The 26,826-nt window shown below is 41.9% G+C and overlaps 1 protein-coding gene and 1 long non-coding RNA gene across 3 annotated transcripts in view; one reads left to right on the forward strand and one right to left on the reverse strand.

The window, feature by feature from the left end:
• LOC107314470 (uncharacterized) overlaps positions 1 to 19,477 on the forward strand; it is a 31,275-nt gene extending 11,798 nt beyond the window's left edge. Inside the window, exons 6-9 of one of the 2 annotated variants that reach the window (XR_014946993.1) lie at positions 1,445 to 1,535; positions 3,986 to 4,065; positions 17,950 to 18,038; positions 18,535 to 19,477. This is a non-coding gene — a long non-coding RNA (uncharacterized LOC107314470). Of the gene's footprint in view, positions 1 to 1,444; positions 1,536 to 3,008; positions 3,891 to 3,985; positions 4,066 to 17,949; positions 18,039 to 18,534 lie in introns of those variants that run through there. The other variant, XR_004307561.2, reaches the window with a different exon arrangement.
• Positions 18,101 to 26,826, reverse strand: FGF3 (fibroblast growth factor 3). Its single transcript, XM_015863705.3, has 3 exons — positions 24,639 to 26,826; positions 23,015 to 23,118; positions 18,101 to 20,081 (listed from the first exon to the last, which is right to left on the reverse strand). The coding sequence occupies exons 1-3, from the start codon at positions 24,862 to 24,864 to the stop codon at positions 19,749 to 19,751; spliced, it is 663 nt and encodes a 220-aa protein (XP_015719191.2). The 5' UTR covers positions 24,865 to 26,826; the 3' UTR covers positions 18,101 to 19,748.

A 26,826-nucleotide genomic window follows, 5' to 3' on the forward strand; every position in this document is an offset into this window, starting at 1 on the left:
GTGTGAGAATGTTTTAGCTGACTTTGAGTGTAGCATAACTGGCTTACACAAATCTGTTCAACATGTGGCCACTCTTGTATGAATCATTTTCTACCGGTGGCTGATGTGAAGAAAACTGGCTGTTGTAAGCAAATGACGTGTATTGCTGAATTTTAAATCTTCCCAGCAAAGCACCACTTAAAATCTGTCAGAACATATATGGACATAGATGTACAATACATAACCTCTCTGAGCATGTAGGAGAGTAACTTTTCCAGTTGACCTTTAGCATCACAACCATGAAACAAATGGATGACTCTTTTCCGTGTTTATTCCTGGATTTTTCACAGTGTTCATCACTACAAGATCTTAGTTCTCTCTAGGGTGGGGGACCATATCCTCAAAATACCTTTGTGAGCTTGATTTTACTGCCCTCCTTTCCATGCCATTGCTCTCCGTTGCACCAGATCAGACACCTTCACATACATCTGGGATGGTAGAGGGGAAATCAATCACAGAAGTTGTGGAAGATCTGTGTGGTCTGTCTGGGCTGTGGAACTGCTGTGGTAGAAGTTCTTAAAGGCTGCTCTAAGCAAGTGGCTTTCCTGACATGGAATACTGTAGAGAATCCATGACATTAACTTGGTGCTTGAGGACAGCACAGCTTGCAGCTGGGCTCTTTTGGTTTGATTGAGCACCATACCGTGCTCCCTTATGGGCTGTGCAGGGGCAGGGCTGAAACACAGATGTCCTGAAACCCCTGTAAATTCTCCTTTTTCCTTATGACCACCACTGATCATGACTAAAATTTTGCTTTGCACACTGGCAGACAGAAGATCCTGAAAATAGTCAAGAAAAGATCATTTGACAGACAGCTTACTGAAATTATCCAGTTAAGCACTACATAACTCCCAGAGAACCCAGGCTAGAGGCACAGGACAACTAGAAACAATCATTATGGTGCTTAATAACAGGCCTTATAAATTACAATGGGAGTCAGTTCTCACTCCCAGTTTGAATCGTACAAGACATAGCTAAGTGTTGGTGCACAGTCCTTGCCGAGAAAAATCCATTTGACATCAAGGAATGCACAGAGATGGAATAGTACATTGCATGAATTTTGACTTAATCATTTAATTCCTCTTTCGCCTTTAAGGCTGAGAGCAACTTCATGCTAGTAGGTCACTTTAATTTTACCTCTATCTCCTGTCCCTCTTCTCATCTTTCTCACAAGAGCTACAGTAACATCAGCATTACAGAAACTAACAAATACATGTTAAAAAACCAAGCCAAGCAAAAAAAACCACCACCACCAACAAAAAAACCAACAACCAACCAACCAAAATAAAAAAAGCCACAAGCAAATGAAAGAGAACAGACTGCTTATCTTCTTCTGAATGGTCCCTAGTGGGATAGGACTGCTCTGAGAGCATGTGTCTCACAGAGTCAACTTTTGTTCCTGCAGGTAAAAGAGAGGACAGAACTGGACTCAGTGTCAAGTTTGGTGAAGCTACACCAGCTCCTTAGCTATCAACAATGAATTTTTTATTGTTATGGTATGGATTTATGAAGTTTTATTATATGAGCTTATTAGTTTTCTTCTATTTTAAAATATGCTTGTGTTTGGAAAAAGAGACTATAAGCTGCTTATGCACTTAGTGGGAACAGATCTCCAAGCAATTAGCAGAAAAACTTGCTGTTTAGTATGTTGTACTTTTTTATTTTAAAGTGTAGAATGAGTTCCATGCAGACCTTGATATTAATAATTTCACAGCACTAACCTTTGATTGAGACACTGGAACAGGTTGTCCAGAGAGGTTGTGGATGCCCCCTCCCTTAAAGCATTCGAGGCCAGGCTGGATGGGGCTGTGAGCAACCTGGTCTAGAGGGAGGTGTCCCTGCCTATAGCAGGGGGGGCTGGAACTGTATGATCTTAAAGGTCCCTTCCAACCCAAACCATTCTGTGATTCTACAATTCTATGATTCCCTCTGTGCAAGAACTGTGGAAGAAGCTTAGAGCCAAGTCAAGCCTCCTTCCCAAATGCATATATCCAGTGAACACTGGATGTAATGCTGTGGTCATCCAAAACCTGTTAGCTATCACATGCTGTTACATGTCCCACAGTTCTCATGTTCTGCCTTTGTTGTGATTCAGTTGCAATACTGGGTGAGTTACTGCATGAAAAACACAGTCATTTCCATGTAATTTCCTGAGATGCTGGGAGAAAAAAATAAAAGAAATGGAGCCCACAGAAAGTCTGATCCCTACTAGAGATATTGAGATGGCGTTCAGTGCACACTCATTCAGAATGATTATGTTGATCCAAATCTTCATGCACATTACTATTAGTCTTAATGGGAATGAAGGATTTGCATGCGAGTTGTTGGTATCAGAACAGTAGGATGAGAATGATACATAACGAAAACTCCCTGCCCAGGGAATTCAGACAGTGCCGTGCAGTCACTGCTATGCTATTTGCCACATGCTATATACAGTCACAAAATATTCCACTCAGTCAGAGACATGTCCAGAAAAAGCCCTGTGAACCCCAAAGTCTTACAGTCTTATAATAACCACTGAAGCACGCCCTCCACCACAAAAGGAACGCAGCAGAGTTCCAGTTGACCCACACAGGACAGGCTGCACGCAATTTATTCACTATGTAAAGAACCAGGAAAATCAAGATGGCCCATTTCAGGCTTTTTACATACATCCACAACCTTCACCCTTGCTGTGGAACTGTGAAGCATGGGGAAGTAGAAATAACATATGTTTCTGGCTACATTAATGATACCTCCTAATTCTCAAATGACGTATAGGATGATCAAGAGTTTTCAGAGTATTCGTTTTCTTTCATGGGATAAACAACACATTTTGGTAGAAGTATTTGGTTGAAAAACAATTCTGTCATTTAAAACAGTCTATTCAAAATCAATCTGGGGTTTTCTCCCCTCTTCTTTCACTTTTTAACTTGCAGATTTATGTTTCACTCCATTGTTAGACCAGCATACAGGGAAGCTACTCATTACTTGAAGTTCAAATGCAGAAACTCAAAAAATTAAAAAGCTCTGGAGCCTATGTGACTGTTTATTGCACTGGGGAAAATAAAAGGGGGGAACTTAATGACAATGAAATCCTCCTTACTGCAAAATGTAATTCCTATTGCCTGCAACAATAGCAACAATATATATCATCACTCCAATTATTTCTGACAGAAATTTGACTATGACTTCAGTTACAATCAAACCGCAAGGAGGACAAACAGCAAACACAGTAAGCTTCTGACTGACTTGCTGAGGCAGCTGCCAGTTATCCATAGTTCTTGAAGCTGTAATTTCAAATTACTGCAGTTAGGGCTTTTTCCTTTTGTCATTTTGGCTAGTGTTGGTGAAGCAACAACCTGGATGAACGATAACTCTTTGTATGATGGTTTTGAGAAGATAAAAAGCTGTGTCTTCTTCCATCAAAGAAGAGCTGCCACAGAAAGAGGAGAGTTGAAACTGGTCAATGTGATATACCATGGCAGATAGGGACCAGAGCACCATGTCATAGTGGAGCCACTCTTGGAAGGATGACATAAGTGAGATAAGTCACGTGGATTTTATCCATGAAGGGAGCCCAGAAAATACAGATGTTTGTTAGTGCTGACTATCCTATGTAAAGTAAGCAGATCAAAACCTGTCTCAGAAGCCCTTTGTAGGGAGTGTCAAACTGCAACCCAGTGCAAAATCACGTAATTTGAAGATGAAGGTATCAAAAGCAGTGGGAGCCAGGAGAGACCTTGGAGCTACTCTGTTTGTTTAACTGGAAATCCTTTCTCTCTCCCACCCTCACCAACCCACAACTGAAATGGTTTAATGAGAACGTTACTTGGTGACAGTGTCAGGTTGTGCCATTACTCATTAAAGAGGTAAGTGGTATCACCTGTAGTGAATGTGTTGCAATTAGCAGATTTATTACACCTGCAGTCAGACTTCCTCATTCTTTTCATCTAAAATTTTTCAGCCCTTCCTTGGTTGGATGAGGAAAGGATTTATTCAGGTCTATTGCAAAGACAAGGAGAAGGAGTGAGAAGAATCATGCTGGTAAGTGTCTTTTGTGTGTTTAGAATTTGCATAGTTCATAATGTTTCTTGTTTTCTCCCTTTTGCTTGGGCAAATTGTTTAAGCTGCAACATGAGAGTTATGGAAAAAGCAAAGAAAGCTGCTCCTAGCTTTTCTCCTTTAGCAGTTTTGTATTGTATGATGCTGTACTTTGCTGTTTAACAGTAGCAAGTTGCTGTTTATTTTTTACCAAGCCTGCAGGATTGATTGCTAGCTGTTCTTGTGCTTTGTGTAGCCTTCATGTCAGTGTGAACACAGGCTGCAGTTAACCCCCACGTATGTAGAAACTGGATTTGATAATGGTGACAATGTATTTTAAAGAACTTTTCCCTTTAGGAGCTGCAGTGGTTTGTACATAGTGCCTTGCCATTGTACTGTTCCTTTAGAGGGCACTTTTGCTCTCATTTGTCTAAGTGGGAATTGGGATAGGGAAATGAGAAGCTCCCATAAACAAGAAAAACTTCTAAAGCTTTTTGTGTTTCATAGTGTGGTCTGAAGGCACAACAGGAAAGAGGAGCCAATCCAAGATAAAGTGGCTAAATAGGAGGTGTGTGGAGACTTGGGAAAGGAATTGCCTCAAATTGGCAATTTTGCTTTGTGTTCTGGTGAGATGGCCTCTCTTTGTTTTAGCTTTAGCCAAATCCACATGCATTTATGACAAAGCTACGTTTGATTATATGTTTTTTAAGTTCCTGTGATGGCTACAGATAAAGGAAAAGCAGTTCCATTAGATACAAAGTGGAACTGAAGCAATGACTTTGCTTGAGGATTAACTCAGTGCTGCTGGAGGGCCTGCAATTTCTCAGCAGAGGGCTTGTAAGAAGCAGGTCAGACATGTTTAACTGCAGTTTGGAATCACCAAATACTGGCCAAATATATCTAGCTGTTGTTATACTATAAATACAATTTTTGCTATTATTAGTAGCAGTGATAGTTACTACTACTGGTTATTATTAGTCATAATTTTTACTATGGTACCACTTAGGAATTCCCTTAGCAGACCGGAGTGCCATTGCAATATGCACTGTAACGCTGTTACTATGACAATTTTTCTCTGTTTGCCAGTGTGTTTTGGCTAGAGAGCCAGCTGTTGATGAGCTTGTGCTGCAAGTTGCTGAGCAATAAATCCCAAACCAAATTCATGACCAGATTTCTGCTCTAAGTCTCAATCTTGTGACTTCTTGCATTGGCTGCTTTGTGACTCCACCTGACTTCAGCAAGTCATGCTGCAAAAAAACATTTCACTGTCACTGAAGTGAGTGGCTCTGAAGCCAAATTTTTGGAAATCTATCCTGTGTGCTCATTTGTTAGTAAAGGAGATGCTGATAGGGAGATTGACAGAGCAGCATGTATTTCTGACAGACTATGAGAGCAAGTGAAGATGAGAGTGATTGCTTTGCAATACAAGACAAAGCTTTTAGAAGCACGTTGTGCTAACAGCAAGGCATTTAACTAAATAGAAGGAAACCAACTTTGTGAAATGTCAGTGATTTCTTACAGACTGGAGTTTTCTCTGATGTTTTCAGTCCTGTGAGATCAGCCATTGGCTTTTAGCTTGTTATTGAACATATGAACATTCTGAATCCTTCCAAGGTGGTCATTTAATGGTTTTCATGTGAAAATGATCATTTTGCACAGCGAATGAATGCCAAAGCAGGGTATGTTTCCCAAATGGTGTTTGCTTTAAAATGCATTTTCATAGTCTCCTGCCTGGAGATAAGTGTCACGCAATGAACAAAAGGAGTGTGTAGAGAGATGTGTGGAGGGGAGACCTCAGGGATCTAGCTGCCCCAGGACTGCAGAGGTGATGCAGCCCTGCTGTTACCAGTGCTGTAAGCCATTAGCACCTGAGGGCTGCTGGGTAATCTACGGTCTGTGAACTAATGGTCCCATGCCATTACCTGCCGAGCTGAAATCCTTATCACAAAAGCACTGTGGTTGTGATTTACATCTCTCCAATGTGTAGGTTTGGGAACCTTTGCATCTGCCATTATCAGTAATCTTTCTCCAAAATCTTTCTAGTACCTCTGTGTCACCAATACCCCTGCTACAGGTGTTATGTTTTCTGATGGTCTACTTAGCACATTCAGAAGTCTTCCATGTTCACACAATTGTTTGGTTATGTCTTTTAGGGTTAAGATCTGATCAGTGTACATACACCCTCTTCTGAAGCTAAACTAACTTTCCTTAATCCTGCTATTCAGCTGTGCCTACTTTCTTGTTCACAAGCACTCAAGCAAATGTCTTCTCAAACACAGCAAACAGGCTAATGCCTCTTGAGTTTTATATTCCTTCCTGTCATCTCCTTTTCTTTCTCTTCAGCTGTAATCACATCTAAATACCAGAGACAAGTCCTTCCGCAGCTTTGAAAATCAATGGGAATACCTGGCGCTGTCCCACGGGTGACACTTCTGCTGCCAATTTGTTCAGAAGGACATAACATTGGAGGCTGTGCCTCACTGAGGGCTGTGTTCAGGTAGCAATGGCATCTGCAGGGTCTCTGTGCTCTTTTCCATGCAGTCTTGATCCTTGTGCCTGTGCTGGTCACCCCAGTTGTTTATCTTGTAAGTTTCCTAGTATAATTTATCAGTGTGTGTGGTGTGCTTGTTTGCTTTTTTTCCCAATGGTTTTCCACTTCTCCAATCTCACTTCTCACCAAAAGTCCTTGATTTTCTTGCCTGCTCCTTCACTCTGATAAATGTAGAAGTGATGGTAGGTTTCTGACCGCTGAGGGGTTTTTGTGCTTGATCAGGGTATATTGGACTAAACACTGATATAGCTGTATTGTGATACAGGTAGGAAAATGCTGCAATTAAAAGATTCAAAAATTCAGAATAACCTGTTGTGACCAAATGGGAATAGGAGTCTTTGTTTCTTTCTTTGGATTGCTGGTTAGTTTCTCAGCTTTCCTCCATCTCTGGCAAATAGCTCTCAGGATCAGAAGTGTAGTGGCTGATCTCTACAGCAGGGCTGAGATTAAATTATGTCTTCTTGAAAACCATGTCTTGTCATATCCTGCCAAATCCTCCAGTGATACAGGTGCTACAAAAAAGATAACAAGGAAAATGCATTTTGTTTTCTTCTATTACACATGTATAAAGTAGAACCACTTGTGGCAACAGAAAGCTCCATTATAAATTTGAAAATCCAAAAAATTACATCCTCCCCCCCCCAAAAAAAAGTGGACACAATAGCATTCATGCCTCAGCACTTCAGTGAGCAGATCTGTGCTTGTAAAAAATAGTTTTACCGATCTTTTCACTCATTAGTGATTGATGTAGTGTATAGTCAAAATATCTCAATATCATGAGGAAAATCTGTGATGCTTTATTTCTAGGAACTGGTATAATGACTGGGGCTTCCAGTTCAGATTCCAGGGAGACATCTTTCTTCCACTGCATTTTTCCCTATTCCTTATGCGCCAGCTCTTATAAAACAAGATACTGCTGGATTTAATTCTAAAAATCTAATATTACTGCCTTGTGGTGAACTGAATGCTACAGATTCCTGCTTGATAATACTGTCTCATAGGATTCCTTTGTGGTAACAGAATCTCCTGGGATTCCTGCCTTGTGTAACCATATCTCACTGGACTTTGGTAGTATTTCTCCCATTGGATAACCCCAGCCCCGCCAAATAAGCAGTCATAAACCTTATGCTCTCATTATTTTACATGGCATTATTTTACTAATGTCAGATCCTGCACTGGCTGAATCGCCGTTTCCCCCCCTCCCCATTATTATTACTTTTTAAATCCACACTAATTTTTCACTCAAATTGAGATACAACTGCTCTTCCTCATGCAATGCTATCTCTGTTGGGTTACTAATCAGAGCACTGATAGTGTAGCTAAAAATCCTTAACACTGTAGACCAAATAGGGTGATAGGCTCTATGAAGCATTACCAGTGAGGTCTGTGTCCTGGGGTCTGGATGTACCACCAGACACCAGTGCAGATCTTTGGTCATGGCAGAGCTCTCAGCTGCTGCAGCTCTAGCTCTGGCAGAGAAGGAAACAGATGCCACTGGGGCTTGAACCATCAGGAGTGCACCCAAGGAATAAATGTCAGAGATAGAAAAAGAGAGAAGGAAGAGCCCTTTTCTATTAATGCACTGTGTCTCCTGCCTTGTGTTAAGATAAATGCACATATGCTGTTTTTCCTCTTCACAGCTGTCTTTCTCTCCAAATATAACACCTACAACTCCAGATCTTATGGCTTTTTTTTGAGCCCAGGAACTCTTGATTTCAGATCTTGCTTCAATGCCTGTTTTTCTCTGATTTTTGACCAAGTAATTAGAACTTGCATCACTTGGAGGCACAATCTCTGGCTACTTTGTGTTATTTTTGAGAGCATCTCTATAGTTTCTGATGCACTTCCTGAAGGTGAAAAATATGGCTGAATTCTTGATATCAGGTCTGCCAAGAAATAAACCCTAGAATTTCCAGGGAGTTCAGCTGCCTGAGATATCACTGAAATTAATAGGGAGGTACATAAGAGAAAGGAATTCAGGAGCATTACTGGCTTTGGTTCTGGTTGGCACTTTGGTACCCGCAGTGGTGAATGGCTGTATGTTTCAACCATTTCTATAGGGGTATAGGGGTGATTAAAAAAAAAACCAACAAAACAACAGTAATGTTCTATTGCCTTTTAGGGTACAGTTTGCTCATTGGACAATGCGTAGAGAAAACTGTGTTCAGGATGTGTGCAAATATCTGCAGGCAGCCTGGACAATGAAAACAGGAAAAACAAAATGCTTCTTACCAGGGGCTTCAGACAGCCTCCTGGGGGGGGGGGGGGGGGGGGGGGAAGGAGGGTGGGTGGTCATGACTTTCTTGTGAGTCACCACCCCAAAATACTGAAAGTGCTATTCATTCAGTGGGGCTCACGCTGCAAGCTGGAAACAATCTAGAGAACTCTCGTCTTCAGGTTTTCAGGGCTGGCAGTGTGTGCTCCTTCAGTGAGGATAAGGAGAGAGCCAAGAAAGAGAACAACTTGGAAACTGCTTTCGTCTGTGCTGTGGTTGGGGACCAGCACTGTGCGTGAGGGATAGTTATGGATAGGCAAAGTCATAAAGGCTGGAATATGAAGAAAAGATGCAGAGGCTGTGGGAGAGGCATGGAAGTTCCTGCCATCAACTGCTCAGCCTTCTGCTTGGAAGGGTAAGGAACAACTTCTGTGCATATCCCATTTATAGCCCAGAGAACCTGTGGCTCTTCTACTATAAAAATAGGGGAGAACCCATAAAAGCGGCAGCATCTCATATATAGAACAAATCTTCTCTTACAAAATAGCAAGAAGCTATATGCTGTAATTAGAATTTCACTGAGTTATTTTTTGTGTGGTGCAGCTAATGACACAGAACATGGACTCCTGATTGAATACCAAGGCAGTAAATCAATTGAGGGTCTTTGCTACCGTTCATGAAATGCTCCAGCTGTGCTCTGGAGGATTATAGTGTCAACAGAGCTCTTGATTTGAATCACAGCCTTGCCTTCACTCACGGGCCGTATATTAGTCTTGAAAAGCAGACAGTGTTTCATTGCTCAAAGAAAAGAGAATTGCTGAGCTGAAAATAAAACGATGATGTAGGGGAGGAACACTGTGTCATGGCTAAAGAAGATGCATAGCAGATTTCAGCAAAATTCTCCAGAAAATCACATTTTTTCCACATTACAAGACTTTAGTGTAAGTTCCCTTAGTATATTTCTTCTTGATACTTTCAGGCCGTGCTGAGCTGCCTGATTAAGTGCTTAGCTGCTGTAAATCTTCATAGTTTCACCAAAGCCAGCATGGGAATGCCAATTGTTCTCAGCCAAGATCTGTTCTTAACACAAGGATAATCAGGCATAGGAAGTAAGATGTTGCTCTTTTTAGGCACAGGTAAATTTGCCTAGAGGACAAACATGTCTACCCAAGAGCAGGTACAAATAGTGAAAACCAGTCTGTAGTCCGTTGGTCTGAATTCCTGGAGGTGGTGTTAAAAGATGTAGTTTTGCCTTAACAAAATACTTGAAGTTTTCCTGGAATCTTTTGTCATTTAGCAGGTGTTCTTTTGCACTCGTTGTAATAAATCTTAGCAACCCATGTACAACCGGGCAGGGAAAAAAAGCTGAAGACTCTCCTGATGATGGCCTTGAAGCTGTTGACGAGGTCACAGTGGCAGTGTCATACTGCAGTTTGCACAAGTTCTTACGTTTTTATTCGTGTAGGAATCAGCTGCTGCCAAAATACACACGATGCAAACTAGAATCTTGATTATCCAAAGCTCAGCCATTATCTCTGTTTCCTATAATACAGTTCTATCTCTGGTATTTATTGCTTACCTTGTAAAGTACCTTAGTTATTCAAAACCTTAGTTGCTCAGATTCATTAATTGGACCCATTAAATCAATTTGCAATTAATATAGTCGGCCCAAAACTATTTCCCCTCTCATAATTATGTTGAAGCTGTACAAAAGCGTACGCAGAATTAATCAGAATGGGAAGAATTCAGCTTTGCATTGAATACTTATTGAAAGGAGGAAGAAATATCACAGAGTTACCCTGACCTTGTGGAGGTTTATGTCTTTATGGGAACAAGAGAAGTGGCCACTACTACTCTCTGAAATGTAGAATTAATTGAAAATCCAGCTTTTCCACAAGCACCAAGTTGAAGCATCAGCTCAAGTGCAACAGGGTTGGAGAGTTGTGCCAAGTTCCTGAAATGCAATACCAGTTTCTATTGCACATACCCTTGCAAAGTCACGATTCCTGCTGAGGATGACATTAGTCTGTTTCTTGGCTTTGCATTTGTTTTCTTTTGGTTTCCTACTGCTTCGCACAAAGCCTGCCCAGGGCTAGGCAGCTTCTGCTCCCTCTGCCGGCTGCAGGGCTGTGCCCAGGGCTCAAGCCTTGGGCTGTGATCATGGTGTACTGTTTGGCATTGGGTGTTCCAACAATCTTCCTGTCTCTCATCTCCTTGTTTTCTGGCATGCCATGAGCTTGTCTTCTAGTGGGGTCTCCAAGTCCAAACATATACACGGAATTAAAGTAAAACATACAGCTTTACAACTTTTTAATACTTCTACTGGTTCTTCACTACAGTCTAAACAAAAGGAAGAAGTATATATTTTTTTTTTGTTTCAGAATTAAGCCAATCAAATTACGTTCAAATGCATTTTATTCCACAGTTGTTTTTTATTGTCTATTATTTCACGGAGGTTGATTTTGTTTTATAAGAATCTTTTTTTTGTTTTATAAATGTGGATTATTAACTCTTGCTAGAGATATGATAAGAATATTATAAAGAACGTAACAGATAAGAATCTCTTAACATTATATTCTTTCTGTTGCATGGAGCATTTGTCCTGTGACATACACTAGAACAATGCCGTTGCAAAAACCATAGAGGTTTACATGTGGAACTATGATTGGGAAAAAAATTATATATATAAATTTATTTATCATTCTTGGTGGAGAAGACAACATTTGTTAGAGTCAGTATTAATCAGTATTAAGTTTTACAGCAAGGTAATCTTACCTTCTATTGAATTATGGAGCAGGAGTCCATCCCAATCCTTTAGAAAGATGTATTAAAAGAAAGTTAGGTTGGGTTCCTTTTACTTTTTCCAAGGTAGTATTTAACTAAACCTGATTAAACTCCATTTCTTTTTTGTCTTACCCTCAAATTTCTCTGCATAGTCACAAACCCCAAAGGCTACAAAATGAAACCTAGGCCCCAAGTTCATACCCTCCAGCAGCTGAAGCCTTAGATTTGCCCACAGATCAGGTTTCAGAAGCATTTGAGTAGTGGGTTTGTTGCAGATCCTTGGAGATGCACAACAAGCAGCTACAAGTCTTTACTGGAAGTTAAGGGGAAGGGAGATGGCTCTGGCCAGAAACTTGCTGTTGGGTTGAGTTGTCCAAGAACGATATGGAATCACCATTTTGACATTAGGAAATAGTGTTGATTTTGTTGTTGTTTTTAAAAAAAGGAAAATCTCAGTTCTGAAGAGTCTTGGTTCCCCTCTGGGAAGATCTGAGAGCAGCTCAAATTCCTACATCTATTTCTGAAATGCATTTGCAATAAAGCAGATGATGTAATGTGCTCTGGAGATGTAATGTGCTCATCATTCAGAACTAGGGTAAAAAATGGTTTATCTGATCTGGTGTGTTTTCTTTCCGTATGCACTACTGAAAATGGCCAACAGATCCTCTGAGCAGACAGACTATAGGACACAAATAAACTCAGTTTCTGCTGCTATAGTTTTAGACCTATGTTGCTATGAAAAAATGTCTAAGGATTTATGGACAATTTTCAGTTGGTTGCTTGGTCTGAGCAGCACATACCCGTGAGGCTCTGTAATCTGAGCATTGTAAACCAAGTATGTGCTATTGTAAAGTAACTGTGCTATGCTGGGTAATGTATGTCACCAAACTTCTAGCACCACCATCTCAAAGATTGCCAGAAGCCTTCTTTCAGACTGCATCATTTCTGGCTGCAGAAAGTAATGGTGTTGTGACTTCCTAGTAGGGATGTGAAAGGAAGGTGGAGCCTTGTTCTGCTGTCATGTTTTCTGGGGAGTTCGGTTTAAAGGGTTATCTGAAAATATTGAATTCTGATACTATTTCATGAGCAAGCCCATTTATTCCTTCCAAAAACCTACCCAAGGAATAATTTCAGAATGTAAATATAAATTTCAAACAGATTATGTTGTTTTTTTTTCTTTTGGTGGTTAACCCTGCACCAGGCCCTTGATTAAACCATGACTTCCCATTCTGTTATTCTACTTATACATTTTCAGGAAGGTGTTAGCACATGAGGAGCTGGTTCTCCGAGCATTGTGTGGCCACAGCCAGACCAGGCTTCTGGCTGCTCTTACCATCAGTGAGCACTATGGGTGTAGCCTTCTGGCATCAGTCCCCTGTTGGAAAGCTGTGTGATTCTTTCATCTCCCTCCTGATGGTTTCTTTGAAAAGTCTCTCAATCATTAGCTTCCTTCTTACTTGGTTTGTTAACACTGAGATATCTCTGTATTCTACTCATAGATAAATGTCAGTCTTCAAATCTGAGTGGTTCAGACTGCAATATTGATGTTGCTGCCTTCAGTATTGTTACTGTAGGAAAGCACAGGATTTTCTTCACTATGTGAAGACTGAGCTTGTTTTTGTGATCAGAAAGGGGATGCACCCTGGATTTCAAAATGTCTTCTGCTATGCAGTGGTGGCATCCTAACTATTGCAAAACTAAAACAGGATAGAGTTCTCTTTAACTGTCTAAATTTGGAGGTGGCTTGCGAATACTCACAGAGGAGGACAGTTACCATCAACTGTGCTTTAATTTTAGATCTGCTTGTTCACCTTCCTAAAACCTTTAAACCTTCCGAAAGGAAACAGGAGACATTTGAACTTGAGCACCACTGCAAACTTCAAAGGCGCTATATAACTTAGCTTAAAAAACAAAACAAAAAAATTAAAAAACAGTTCAATACATTTTCTCCCTATGTACAAAACATTTCATCAGTAAAAATACAAGAAGGTAGAACGGAAATCTTTGAACTAAAGAAACCGCTACCTTATTCAAGCTATTCAGTTCTGCTGTGATTTTTAGTTCTCACAGGGTTACATGTTTCTCAGTTTTCCCTAGGGAATCAGCATTCTTTCTCTTCTTTTCTTTTACTAATTCTTGCTGCTGAAATGAATCTTCCCAGCATTAATGTTATGGTAAGTGCTCTCATCTAAGGAATAGTGCAAAAATCAAGGTATCTTTTACTTACGAAGAAATAGCATTTTATTTTTTTTCATGAGGGCCCCAATTTGTTCATCACATGCTTTTACAGAAGACTCCAAAATCCCTCAGTTGAGAGGGAAAAAAAAAAAAAAGGTCAGTAACAAAAGCTAAGAATCCATGTTTATTTTTTAAAATGGCATTACTGGAACACAGGAAAAAATAATCTTTCAGTCCCTTGTGCAGCTGTGGTGATGTGCCTGGAAGATCAAAGGCACCAAGAGTTAACTGGGGCCATTTTACATCATTTTCTTCTAGAAGATGTAGTAGTGTGTGGCAGAATTCAACAATTGACACAAAATGGTGTCCCCATAGAGGGACTGGAGCTGCTGAGACTCTTGGTGCCTGCAGCCACATTAGTCCCTGCATCCTGAAGTCAGGAAAATGAAGTGTAGAGGTAGCTTCCAGTTCATCTCAGACCACCATGTTGACTCAGGTCAATGCGAGAAAACTTGAAGCTCAAACTCAAACATCAGACTTTTGTCTCTGGAATCCAAATAATATGTCTCTCATTTGGTAATGGTGTCAGGCATAGCTTATATTATGTAAGTGATAAATGACTGATATTACAAAGGATATTCTAACATGGTAGATTCATACTGGAAGGACTTTGTGCTTCGTCCCATGGTCTGTTGTGTTTCACTTGTGTGTTTCTTGGTTGTTGCATTTCACTAGTAGAAATACTGTTTAGTGACCAGTAGAAATCTATTATATTTATTACTAATAAAACCAGGTTGTATTTCAAAAGGAGAAGAAAAGCTAGTGGTAAGGTCTGTTTTTGCACAGATTCTTGGTTTGATAAGTAGATCACAGCAACCCCTTTCAAAATCAGTTTGGTAGAGTAGCACACTGAATTCTTTGCAAATGTTTAGCTTTTAGAAAGCAATTCTACATGCAAACTGAGTAATCAGCTGTCCTTCCTGAAATCTCTTTTGAGCAGGCCTTCAGTATGATTCTGCTGAATAAAATTAAAACATTTTAATTCCAGGAGTATAAAAATATAGAGATATGCTTTGCTGTGGGGACTCAGATGTAACTTATTTGTTGTATGTATATTACATGCAGTAGTTTCATGATTGGAAAACTTAAAAATGTTTGTCTGAATTTGTTTTAATGTTTTGAGACGGGTAACTTATAAACAACTGTCTTCCAATAGTCTGAATTTTTGAGACTAAAGAAAGTATTTCTCACTTTTAATACAATTGGTTATATATTTTTTTCAGAGGAAAACAACAAATATATATATGCAGTACCTATGTATACAGATATGAAGAATCTTTTGGTGTATAAAAGAAAAAAATATATCCTTAAGATTCAAAGCTTTCATTGTCATCATTAACAGCTTTATTTTTCGAGGTTATCATCTAAGAGGGACATTCTAGACTTCAGTGCCTAGCAGAGTGCACAGGGGAAAGGTTTTAGCTGAACTCGAAGTTTTTCAGTATCACTAATTTGTGATGTCTCCCATTGCCTTGCCTGGCTACAGTTTTAAATACATTCACTTGATTGCTTCTCCAAACTCATATTTAATGATGAAGCTGTGAATCGAGAGTTTGATGACTAATGTCAGTAGCATCTATAATAGCTTTGCTTTCTGGATTGTTTTCAGCCTGAACTGTTCTGGATAGGAATAAACTTTCTGAAATCTGGGAAAATAGCTTTATCCTCGATTCAGATGATTTAAAGAAACAGTTCAGTCTTGCCAACTAATTGGTTGAACTAATATCACCCCCATTCTTGAACCAGGTCCATGCAACCACTGAAAACAAAGACATGCATGGTCAAAAGGATTTCTTTGCTCGTTGTTGTGCAGAGGATTGTACAGCTGTGAAGAAAAGCAGAAAACAAAGAGGTAGAATCAGGAAGGAGAGCAGGAAACCATAGAACTCACAAACGTGGTTGAAGCAAAGACCTGAACCAGAGAGTTCTTTGGGCAAGGCACTGTCATTAAAAGTCTGAACAATAAAGTCCATTACAGCTTGTGGTGGCTGAGAAAAACGAAGTTGATATGTACCTTCTGAATAAGTAAAATTACCTTGAGAAACAACACTAGTCTCTTCTAAGTATGCAGTGCCAGTGGTAAGAGTGTAGAGCAATTTCTGAGTAAAATTGGAGTGCTGTTTGTGGCAAAGAAAATTAGTGATGGTAGCAGGGTTTGTAGAGGAGTGTCAGACCTATAGCAAGTGGTGAAATAAAGAATTTAAGAATGACAGAGGGGTAATACTCAATTAGAGGGAAAATCCACATTAAGAATAGGGAGAAAAATGTGTGAATGAGTTGGAAAATACATAGTTATTCAACATGGGGTAGTAATTTACATTTTAAAAAAAAAGCAAGCTGCATTTTATGAACAGACAGCCACAAAAATACTAAGAACACAACCATAGACCAGACAATCTAGATGAAGTTTTGAGCAGTTTGGCTGTTTGATGGGCTAGAGAAAGGATTAAATGAACATAAAAAAAAATGTAGATATAAATAGGAAGCCATGAATCAGACTGCACATCATCTGTTTGAGAAGGTGACTGCATCAGACAGGATATTCAAATGCTTTTTGTCCCTATTAGCTACCTGAATAACTCCAGTGAGGAGTCACCGCATTGTCTCAGCTCAAGTGGTGCCATTCAACTCAGCTGGTAAAACTTTGCGTTCTGTCAGTTTTGCTGCAGAACTTGAGTCATTAATTACAGCAGTGCACAGGAGAATGAAGCATGTGTATGGAGGCTCTTTTAAGTTATCCCATCGTGTTCTGATCTGAAAAAATAAAACGTTGTATGTCATACAACCGAGATAATTATTGTGAATAGAATTTCAGCTTGTCTGCATTTGGGAACTGTGGAATTCAAGGCTGCTAAAAGAATATTGAGTAATGAATGTCTGTAATGAAAAGTATTTCAACAGGAGCAATAATATTTCTCATAAGACAAAAACGTTCCCAAAGCTATCCCCTTTGAATTGCTACATGGAGATTGAGTGAAGAAAAATTCCAGGAATGTCCAAAAAAAAAAAAAAAAAAAACCACCAAAAAAAGCTTTAAATGAATGTGAAAATCATCACTTAACCCACACTGGTTAAAATACCGTTGAGCCTCACCATTTAATTATTTTCCTTTTGTCCACCCTCTCCTTTTTTTTTCAGTGCCAGTATTTTAGAATTTCTTGGATTGAAAACTGAAACTGGGATGCGGATATAATTTGTGTGTTAAGCTAAACTTTGTTGCAGTTTCCTTTGGAAGGTGCTCAGACTAATACTCCTACAACAAGCATGTGGCAAAGATAGGAGTAAAGAAATTCCTATGTCACCCATAGCAATTATTTCCTGTAGTGTTAACAGCAGGTAGTTTGAGAGGTAGAAGGAAAAAAAAAAAAAAAAAAGGAAAAAAGATGGTAAAAATGGAGAAAGAGAAGCAGAAGATCAGCACATCATAACCCCTTGAGAAAAGCTAGGAGTGAAGACTATATACTGGTAGAAAAGGGGTTTGTATCTGGTATCAAGATGCTGTCTTTGCATCTCGTGATATAGCAATTTATTGTTTGTCTTTTGGTGGTCAGGCTTGCATCAAAAAATGCGTGATTGGGTGTGCTGATTTTTGCAAGGGAGAAAACTGAGGATGGATCTGGTTGTTCCTGCAGATTAGGAAGAAGCAGGTCTAAAAGTGTCCAAAACCAAAAGTATCCTCCTTGAACATCAGAAATCAGACATGGGGAAAAGAGATTTTGATCTTCAGCCATATGTTATCTTTCTCTCTGCAATCTGCAGTTACTAATACTTTCCTATACTTCTGTTTTGTGCTTCAGAGCTGTAGGTGCCTTTGTGCCCATTTCTTTTCTGCCTGTTTGGGTTGTTCATCTCTCACCAGTACCTGAAGGGAAATGCTGAACTGACACAGGGTAGCACAGTCTAGTCCGTGCTCTGCTGCCAGAACACGCTTGGCAAATAGGATACAAAATCTGACTTTCTTCACTGACTGAGAAAACTCTAAAAGGACGTTGTGAATCCTGCTATAGTTTGGAGCTTGCGTGGTTCATGGGAGAGTAAGCAAAACAGAATACCTGCATTCTTTTTTGCCTTTTTCATCCTATTTTTTTTCTTTGTGCAGATTTTCTGCAGGTTCCTGGTGTAGAGGACATTGTGATGCTTGATGACTTCTGTACAGATCCCATCACCATTTTCAGTTATTTTGCATGGGTAAGAAAATTTGGGAACGTGGTTCTCCATTGCCTGTGCTATTTTTAAGCCAAGATCTATTCTGAATGCAACATATTATGTTATTTAATGTACATTATTTTAGCGTCTTTTTACATGTGTTTTAGATAGGCAGATATAAAAGAATTTTTACTTTCTTATTCTGACAAAGTTTCTTTCATTGTTGGAATATTACAAAAGGTACAAAAGTGGAAGTAAAACAGAATATAGCTGTTGATGTAAAGACAACTTTAGGAATGTAGGCAGTGCTATACATCTGCTTACTAGGCACTGTAAGCTCATCCTATGGATTAATTTTAAAACTCTCTATCACAAAATTCTTCCCTTAGAATTTTCCACAAACTGGTTTTAAAAGATCTTACAGTTACTCAGTAAATAGTCCACAAGAAGACCTCCACGGTAATATGTCTTCATATGGGATTTGCACCTGTTTCCATCTAACGTCATGTTTAGCTTACAGATCTTTTGTCCAATTCAGGTTGAATGCTTATTTCAGCTTATTTTGCAACTGTGCTGTGTCAGGAATGAATCCTAGGATGTGGAGAGCATTAAGGCAGATCGCACAGTGAGTATCATTATTTGTGTTTGTCAAGTGCATTTAAGCCTTTCCGTTGTTCTATCATCTCTGCAATGTGAAGAGAAAACTTAGAAGCTTAACTCGTTGCTCAACATTAACTTTGTGTTGTGAAATCTTCTATAAAAATTATTAATCTTTCATTAATCCCTATCTAGACTTGTGGTTTTCCATTTAGGACTATGTCATGAAAATAACAGTCATTGAATAGAAAAGCAGAATATAGCAGCTATAAATTTGTATGTCTGGTGTGACTGGTTTCCCAGTACTTGGTAAAGACTGTCATCCCCAGTGCTGGATTTTTCCATATCTTATATTCAGTCAACACCACAAACTCAGCTCTCAGGTTGTACTCAAGTACTATTTTAGGAGAGGATTTATGAAATGGTGAGCAGGTATATATGGCTAAAGCCAATACAAATGCCACTTTATCGACATTCATTTAAATGATGAGATCAAACATCTTTTTGTAATTTTAATTAAATAAATTCAAAAATAGCTCTGTAATGTGTAGGTCTCTTGATCTGTTTAAAGTAGCTTATAACTTCAGGTATCCTGAATGGCCATGGAAAATAATTGATACTGGTTGATCACATAATAAAAATAAATATCTGTTAGTTACAAAGTAAACAGGTTTTTGATCTCTGTGTACCATTAAATTGTAACAATTGCTCATAAAAAGCTACACTGAAAGAGTCATGAAGGTGCTATGCTTTCTTTATGGACACAGAATTGGTACGTGTGCAGTGTTTTTACCATTTGGGAGTACATGTCACTTAGCACTATATGGCAAGTTAGAATGAAAAGACTAGTAATTAAAATTATTATTGTTATTATTATTATTATTTTTAAGAAAAGAAAATTGCGAAAGCTGTTGACATAATTATTACATTAAACTAAATTACACGGTAATGTGCTTTATCTCTTCTCACGTCTCTCTTACAGCAGATAATAATTCTAAAATATCTATAAGTAAGCAATGTATGTTTGGTTATATTACACATCGTATAAAAATGTCCGTGTTAATGCCTGCCGTACAATCACCATTGTTAGTTTCCTTTAGTAGTATTTTGTAGTCTTTCTCACTTCCAGTTCCAACACAAGCTCTCCCTGCTCCATCAGCGTCCTCTCCTTCTCCGCTGGTTCTTACTGGGAGGCTTCAGGAGGCTCTCTCTGTATCTCACATTTGTGTGGAACAGTCGGACCATTTCATGGTCTTTGCTATCCAATACTCTGGGCAGAAAGAGAGAGGATTTCTGTGTCCTGCGTGTTTTAAAGCCCCTTCTGGGTCGTCCTTTCCCATTGACTGAGACGTACCAGAGTCTCTCTGCACTGGCCTTGCGCTTGGTGCTGGCTCCACTGGGTACAGTCCGGTACAGACGGGATGCATAGGTGTTGTAGCCCAGTTCATGAATCCTTTCCACAAACTCACATTCTGTATTATAGTTCTCCTGGAAAGCAAACATGACAATGTTTAAGAAAGACTATTCAGGTAGTAGCTCGCTCCCTTACCTCTATCAGACTGAACTAAAGTCAAATACAAGACTCTGATGGGTTATAGGCAAAGGGTAGAGCCACGTGTGACCTGAAACAGCCTATGGTTTAATGTAAAGTATGACTCTTTAATTGGTATGTTATTAGTTAGATATACCCAAAATCAGATAATCTAATTTATTGCATTACTTTGAGCTGTGAACAATACGTTTATGAAATCTCTTTATTTCAGCAGCACAAAATGGAAGTCCCTTGCCCACCTGTGTTGCTCCAAAATGCTAGGCTGCTCCATTATCACAGACTATAATGAGGAGTATATGTCCATCCTGACTGCTCACATTGCACAGGATCTGTCAAAAGTTTCCAGCTTTCTCTCAGCTGAGAATAAGGGGAAAGGAGTGTGAAAGCCTGACATGAGGAACGCCTTCCCCCTCTGTGGGAGCAGTTGGAGCAGTGCAGATAGAGGACCTCCCATGCTGTACATCTTCAATTTCTTAAATACAGAACTGCCTCTGCTGCATCTGTGTGATGAAGACCTCAGCATCTTAACATATGTAAGGCACAGAGGAACTGCTGCCGTAGTCTCTGTGGAGGTTTTCTTTAAGAAACGCCCCTCTGGAAGATGTGCAGAGGGCACAGATGGCTGGGCTGGACCAGAAAAACCATAGGGTCCATTGGCAGCATGTCTTTAATGCTGTTCACTCCCCAGAAATTCTGATAGACATTTAACATGATTTTAAAAGACTCCACATGTCTCAGTTGCACAGCCGTAAAACGGAAGTGCCCTTCCTTGCAAGGACAAGGTTTTCATATGCTGTGGTGCTGGAGCCCATGCAACTGCCATATGTAGGTGGATTCCTGTTGCTATCTCCCTCAGATCTGTCTGCAGGGAGTTTATCACAGAGGATAAACCTTGAGGATTATCACAATCTGCTACAGAACATAAAGGAGTCCTGCAGATTCAACAAGCTCAATTTATTGACACGGGGAAATTTGTGAACCAAGGGATAACTGAGTTATTCCAGTTCCTTTCTGTAGAGGCTCCCTGTCTCATTATCCCTAGACATGTCAGTCTTATTTCAAAAAGAGGGCTTGTGCAGGCTCCGGGCATGATAACGCACACGAAACAGTCAGTCAGCTTTTCTAGGCAAGCGAACATAAGACCTTTCTCCTGAGCTTAGCCTTCCTGCTTTGCTTTTGCTGTGACAAATGCACAAATGGAAGAACCATTTCCTGAACTGTCCCTCCAGCTTTGTAACAGTCTGTCTCAAACATGAGATGGAAAAACAAATTATCTTTTTGGGTTGTACAGGAACTTTTCACAGCATTCTTTGGAATGCAATGGCTAAACAAACTTCAGAATGATGTAATTTTTTCTCACACTTCAGAGAGATGTCCTAGAAAAAAAGTCCTCTCTGGCTTTTCTCCACTCTATGAGAGGGTCTGTTTGCTCAGAATTTGTTCACTCTGATTTTAATTCAGTTAAATTAACCTGGAGGAATACCCTTTTGGAACAAGTAAGAGATAAAGATAAAAAAAGAACTTGAGAATTCTTCCTTTCCTTTCATATCTCTGGCTGAGAGAAGAGATCCATTGAAAAATATGCCCATATTTAATGAGAATATTAGCTGGAGGCATAGCATGGCTCAGCCTTAGCTCTGTCACAGCAGATCTAATACTCCCTAATTCTACTTCATGTGCACCTTCCTTTGCCAAAATTGTTTGTTGCCTTGTCTTCTGGACCAGCAAAGAACCATCATATTTACACAGAGCCCCTTTAACTAACAGGTGTCAAGTGGGGCACATTACAAAATATGGATTATAAATACTATCAGGATGATGTTCTTGGAAAGGCAGAGTAAAAGACATTAAAGCAAGGAGGTGACTGAGTTGATTGTATTAAGTAGGCTGCATTCATAAGGAAAAGCCTCATGTGTCTTGACGATGTGCTATGTTGTTCAAATCAACAGAATTATGTTGAATGACTATTTTGAGGAAGGAAATTTCACAGAGCTGCATTTCGCCCTCCTCAAAACTGCTCTCCTACTGCAGGGTTCCTGGAGAAACTGCACAGTGTGTGTGTTACACAGTTGCAGATCACAAGATTGTCAGAGGTGTAATCAAAGATGCTGGAAGAAATTCAAGTAGATGGATAATGTGCATAGTACCTTCACGGTGGCTAGCACACCTTCACATGTCCCCGAGTGTAAAGAAGTCTGAGCAGAAGCATTTTATTCACTGAGTGGAAATACTGGCTGGGCTGAAAAGGTAAGACCTCCTGTAAATGGCAGCAGAGCTCAGGTATCGTTTCAGAGGTCAGGACAAATGTGAAAGGAGTGCAATAAGGTGTGTATTTTCACCTTTATCTTCTTAAAACTTCCAGCACTCCCTTTCCTTGCTATAGCTCTGCTTTTTTGCCCGTTAATTCTTTCACTATCCAGCTGCCACGTGTGGAGGAACTCACATCGTAGGCTGGTTTCCTGTAGCTTCTGGATATACTTAATCTGACATTTATATCCCCAGCCAGCAGCCAAGGCAGACTTTGAATACAAATACAGAAGCATTGAGGATAGAGATACGTATCCTGCACTGTAAGGCTGGCCCCAGAGAGTTTATCAGTGTACACCATTGCCCAAGAAATTTGGCCACGTGAAATAGTTTTGCAGAATACACACTTCTGCCTTTGGCTGTAAAGGCAGTTAGTAAGTGTGCAGCTTCTTTCTGCTCCTTAAAAGTGATATTACTAGTAATGATTCTAGAGAGAAATCTGTTAAGACGGATATATCTTATCGCTATAAACATTCATTTGTAAGAAACTGGTGTTCCCCACTGAACTTGCTCTCATCATAGGAAATGACAGACCTATTCCAAAGACTAAACCAAAACTTACTGATGCATAAAGTCTGCCCCTTTTGTTCATGGCCAGGTATCTACCAGAGAACAAGCCCTTGATAGCGACGATCCCGACATCAACAGCAGTTATTTCAAGGATACCTAGAAACAAAAACAAATCAGACATTTTGTTGCTCCCCATAACATACGATTTGTTGACATACATTTGAATGGCTGCTTAACTGTGGAGTATGATTTCACAGCCATCACTAGCCCACCTCAAAACCATACTGCAACTGTGCTGCAGTATGCAGAACAAGACTCTTTCTGAAGCAATGTAAAACAACAAGGATGTGGGGCTTGTTTGAGGCAAGCTTGACAATAAACCCTCAGATGTCTGATTGAGATTGAACTCTTTCAAAAATGAAAAAGATCCGACACTGAACTAGAGGTTCACTTAATCCTATATGTATATAGAAAAGTTTAAATCCTCTTTAATGCTTAGGAACACAAGAGCTCTTGACTTATTGAAACCTGTCACAAAGCTTTCCATTTCAGGACAAAGCCCTTGCTGGGGTCTCCGGAGGGTAAAACAGCATTTTAGAGCCACATATATAATCATGAAAGGAACTTGTCCTTTGGGAGATTGGTGTAGCTCTCCAGATAAGGACAATGTGACTGCCTGTGCTAAGTTAAAAGGGAGATAATGTTTCGGGCTGTCAAAGATGGGATCTCAAATACTGGAAGGACATCACAGGTGAGGGTGGCACACAACCTGCCAAAGTGTCTACTCCCAATCAAATGTGCCATAACACTGAAGGAGGCACAAATGGCACAGAGGATGGGATGCTGTACTGCCTGCACAGCGTTCTCTGGCTTCAGCCACTCTCAGTTTGCCTGCTGTGGTCCAACATCTCGGTGCTGACTGTGAGAGTCTGGAGGTGAGAGACCGCCCTGGCACACAAACCCATCGCTGCCTGTTGGCAGTGACAGTGCAGAGCCAGGGCCCCGTCCCATCTGCAAAGCTGCCTCTTGGCCTGATCACGCCTTGTGAGATCTAGGATGATTTTGGTACAGCTGTTTTGAATCAGCCACCGGTTCGCCGCTGAAGGATGTCTCCTCCGGGCTTTGATAGCGAGGGGGTTTTCCTCTAGGAAATAGTGGTTTTCCTTTGAGGACTTCAGACAGATCGCTGAGGTCCCTCTATCGCTGTGTGCCATCACCAGCCGGGATTTACGCTTCCTGGGGCGGCGGGGCAGGGCTATGCCCGCGTGCAGCTGCGGGGGTTCCCGGAGGCAGCGGTGGGCCCCCTCGCCCAATCCCCGCTCCGACACGTCCCGTTTCACCACAGCCGTCGCCGGCACTCAACAGAAGGGGCAGATGTGCTTCGGCCCGAGGGAGACTAACCAGGGAGGGCCGAGGGCTGCATGCAGCCGGGTGAGGCGAAAGCAGCTCCGTGGGCCCTAGCCCTCCGAGAGCAGGAGGGTACCTCGGGGCCCCCGGTGACGCGGCGGCGCCGGGCAGGGGAGGAGCAGCTGGAGAGCCCCGTCCCGTCCCGCTCCATCCCCGGCATCGCCCGCATCCTCGCAGCGCAGGACGCAATTGGTCCGAGTGAGGGACCCCCTCCCCGCTCAGCCCAGCCCGGGGGGAGCGGGCCTGGGAAAGGTGCGCCCGGTACTTACTAAAGACGCTATTTTTCTCCAAGGTGCCGTTGATCTTGCCGCCGGGGTGGATCTGCAGGTGGTACTTGGTGGCACAGTAGAGCTTCCTGCGGCGGGGCGCTCCCCCGAGGTGCTCATAGACGCCGCCGCGCCCCCCCGCATCCCGCGGGGCCCTCGGGGAGGCCGTAGCGGCCGGGATGCGCGGCTCGGGCAGCAGGGCGAGCAGCAGGAGCCAGATCACGAGCATCGTGGCATGGTGGCCGCCGCGCTCAGCCCGCGGGAGAGTGGAGGTTCAGGGCGAGCGGCACCGACCGGGGCTCCCATTAACGGCGTCCGGCTAGCGGCGCGGCGGGGCGGCACGGCGCGCACCGAGTCCAGAGGCGAAGCATCGGCAAGTTTTTATCATCGGCCCCGATCTGGCCCTTTTATCTGTCTCAGATTTACTTAAATCAATAGACATCGGCGAAGGCCGCCGAGGAGTCCCAGCTGTTTGCGTGAGATGGAGCTGCAGCGCTCAGCCTTCTCCTTGGGTTTCCAGCTAGGCAGACGGCACGAGAAGCAGGAGGAGGGGGGAGAGAGAGCCCCGCTGAATTTCGGCAGGAGGCTGCGGGGAAATAGCTGACCGACGGAGCATAGAAATAAAAGCGGCTCCCCGCAACAATAGCCCGATCTGCGACCAATTGATACGAAGCAGAGAAGGCAAAAGGTATCGCTCTCGTGTGAACTCCCAGAGTGCAGCGTGGATAAAATTACACAGCATCCCCGCTGCCCCCACGCACACCTCCCCCCCGGAGCGGGGGCTGCCCGCGGCCACCTCCCTACGCTCCTCGCAAAAGCCGCGCAGCCTCCGCAGACCACCGCGCAGCCCCGCGGCCACCGGCGACCTCAGCGGACACCTCGATTAGGCGGCTTTAGGAAAAGCAGGAGCATGAAAAAGCCGGGAGGAGAGCGTCTCGGTGGCTTTCATTCAGGGACTCCCCCCACCTCGCTTTGGTGTTGAAAGCAAATAGCTATCCCTAAATCCACCAACTCCCAGTTAGGAATAACACGCGTTATTTAGTTAGGTCTTTCAAGATGCAGTCACTTCTAAATTAACTTCGACAAAGCGGGGCCCAGCCGGAAAGCAAATGTTGTTACATGGGTGCTCAATGCATTTGCAAGAGGCTGGGGCTAATCCTTTTTCCTAACTGCGGTACCTCATTAGCTGTAGCAGCTCCGCACTCTCTACCGCGCAGCTTCACACCGCTGCCCACGCCTAGGAATAAATGGAGGGGAAGGCAAGATGTCCAACAGCTCGCTCCGTTGCGGCGGTTCTTCGTGCCGCTCAAAGGCGGCTCGTTAATTAGATTTGCATCTGAAATGGGCAGTGGGAGTTTTGGGGAAGTGTTTGGGCGATAATTAGTATTAATGTGCTCGGAGGGCACGCAAATACACCTTTGAAGTGAAGCACGACAGAATTCAACTGCCTGACCTTCACCGATATAATTTTTTCCCGCTGTCGGCGCACAAGAAGAGGTCTATAAAATATTTTAAAGGACATTCCTACGCAGAGCAAGAGGGTTTTCTTACACGTTAATAAAAGGAAGCTTTTACTAGCGGGAAAAGAAGTGAAGGGATGCGACCTGCCTCCCCGCTTTAAGCCGCGCTCAATATTTAGTAGTTCACCAGGGCTAAAAGGCTTTTCATTACACGGCCGTCTGTAATAAAAGGAAACACATAAAAACCCATAAGCTCCCCTTCTCCTTCATCGCCACCCCTTCCTCCCTTTCTTCCCCACCCGTTCAGCCCCCTGCTTCACGGGGAGAGTCGGATCTGGGAATGAGAGATGTTTGTACAACTAATTCTTTACTGCTATTTTGTTTTCCCTCAGTACCGCTTCCAGGCACTAACTCCGTTCCAGTCTATTTAGGAAAAGTAAATATAATGAAAATAAAGCGCTGTGGCCGTTTGAAAATAAGAACGCAGACTCTCCAGTCCCCCCTCCCACGGCCTGTGGGAGGAATGACTGCACCGGGCCCGGGTCCCTCCACCATCCTCCCCCCACGCCCCTTGGGGACCTGCGGTCCCTGCTGGGCCAGAGAACAGCGGACGACCCCCCGAGGGACTCTGGGGCTCAGGGAGATGCTCTCTGCAGCGCTGTATGTGTCGACTCTCGGTGTTGACAGCATCTCCCCAAGCTGAAGGTGCGCAGATGACGTTGTATCATTTT

Source organism: Coturnix japonica, chromosome 5 (genome assembly GCF_054131305.1).
Source record: "Coturnix japonica strain WE chromosome 5, WE-NBRP24, whole genome shotgun sequence".
NCBI lineage: Eukaryota > Metazoa > Chordata > Aves > Galliformes > Phasianidae > Coturnix > Coturnix japonica.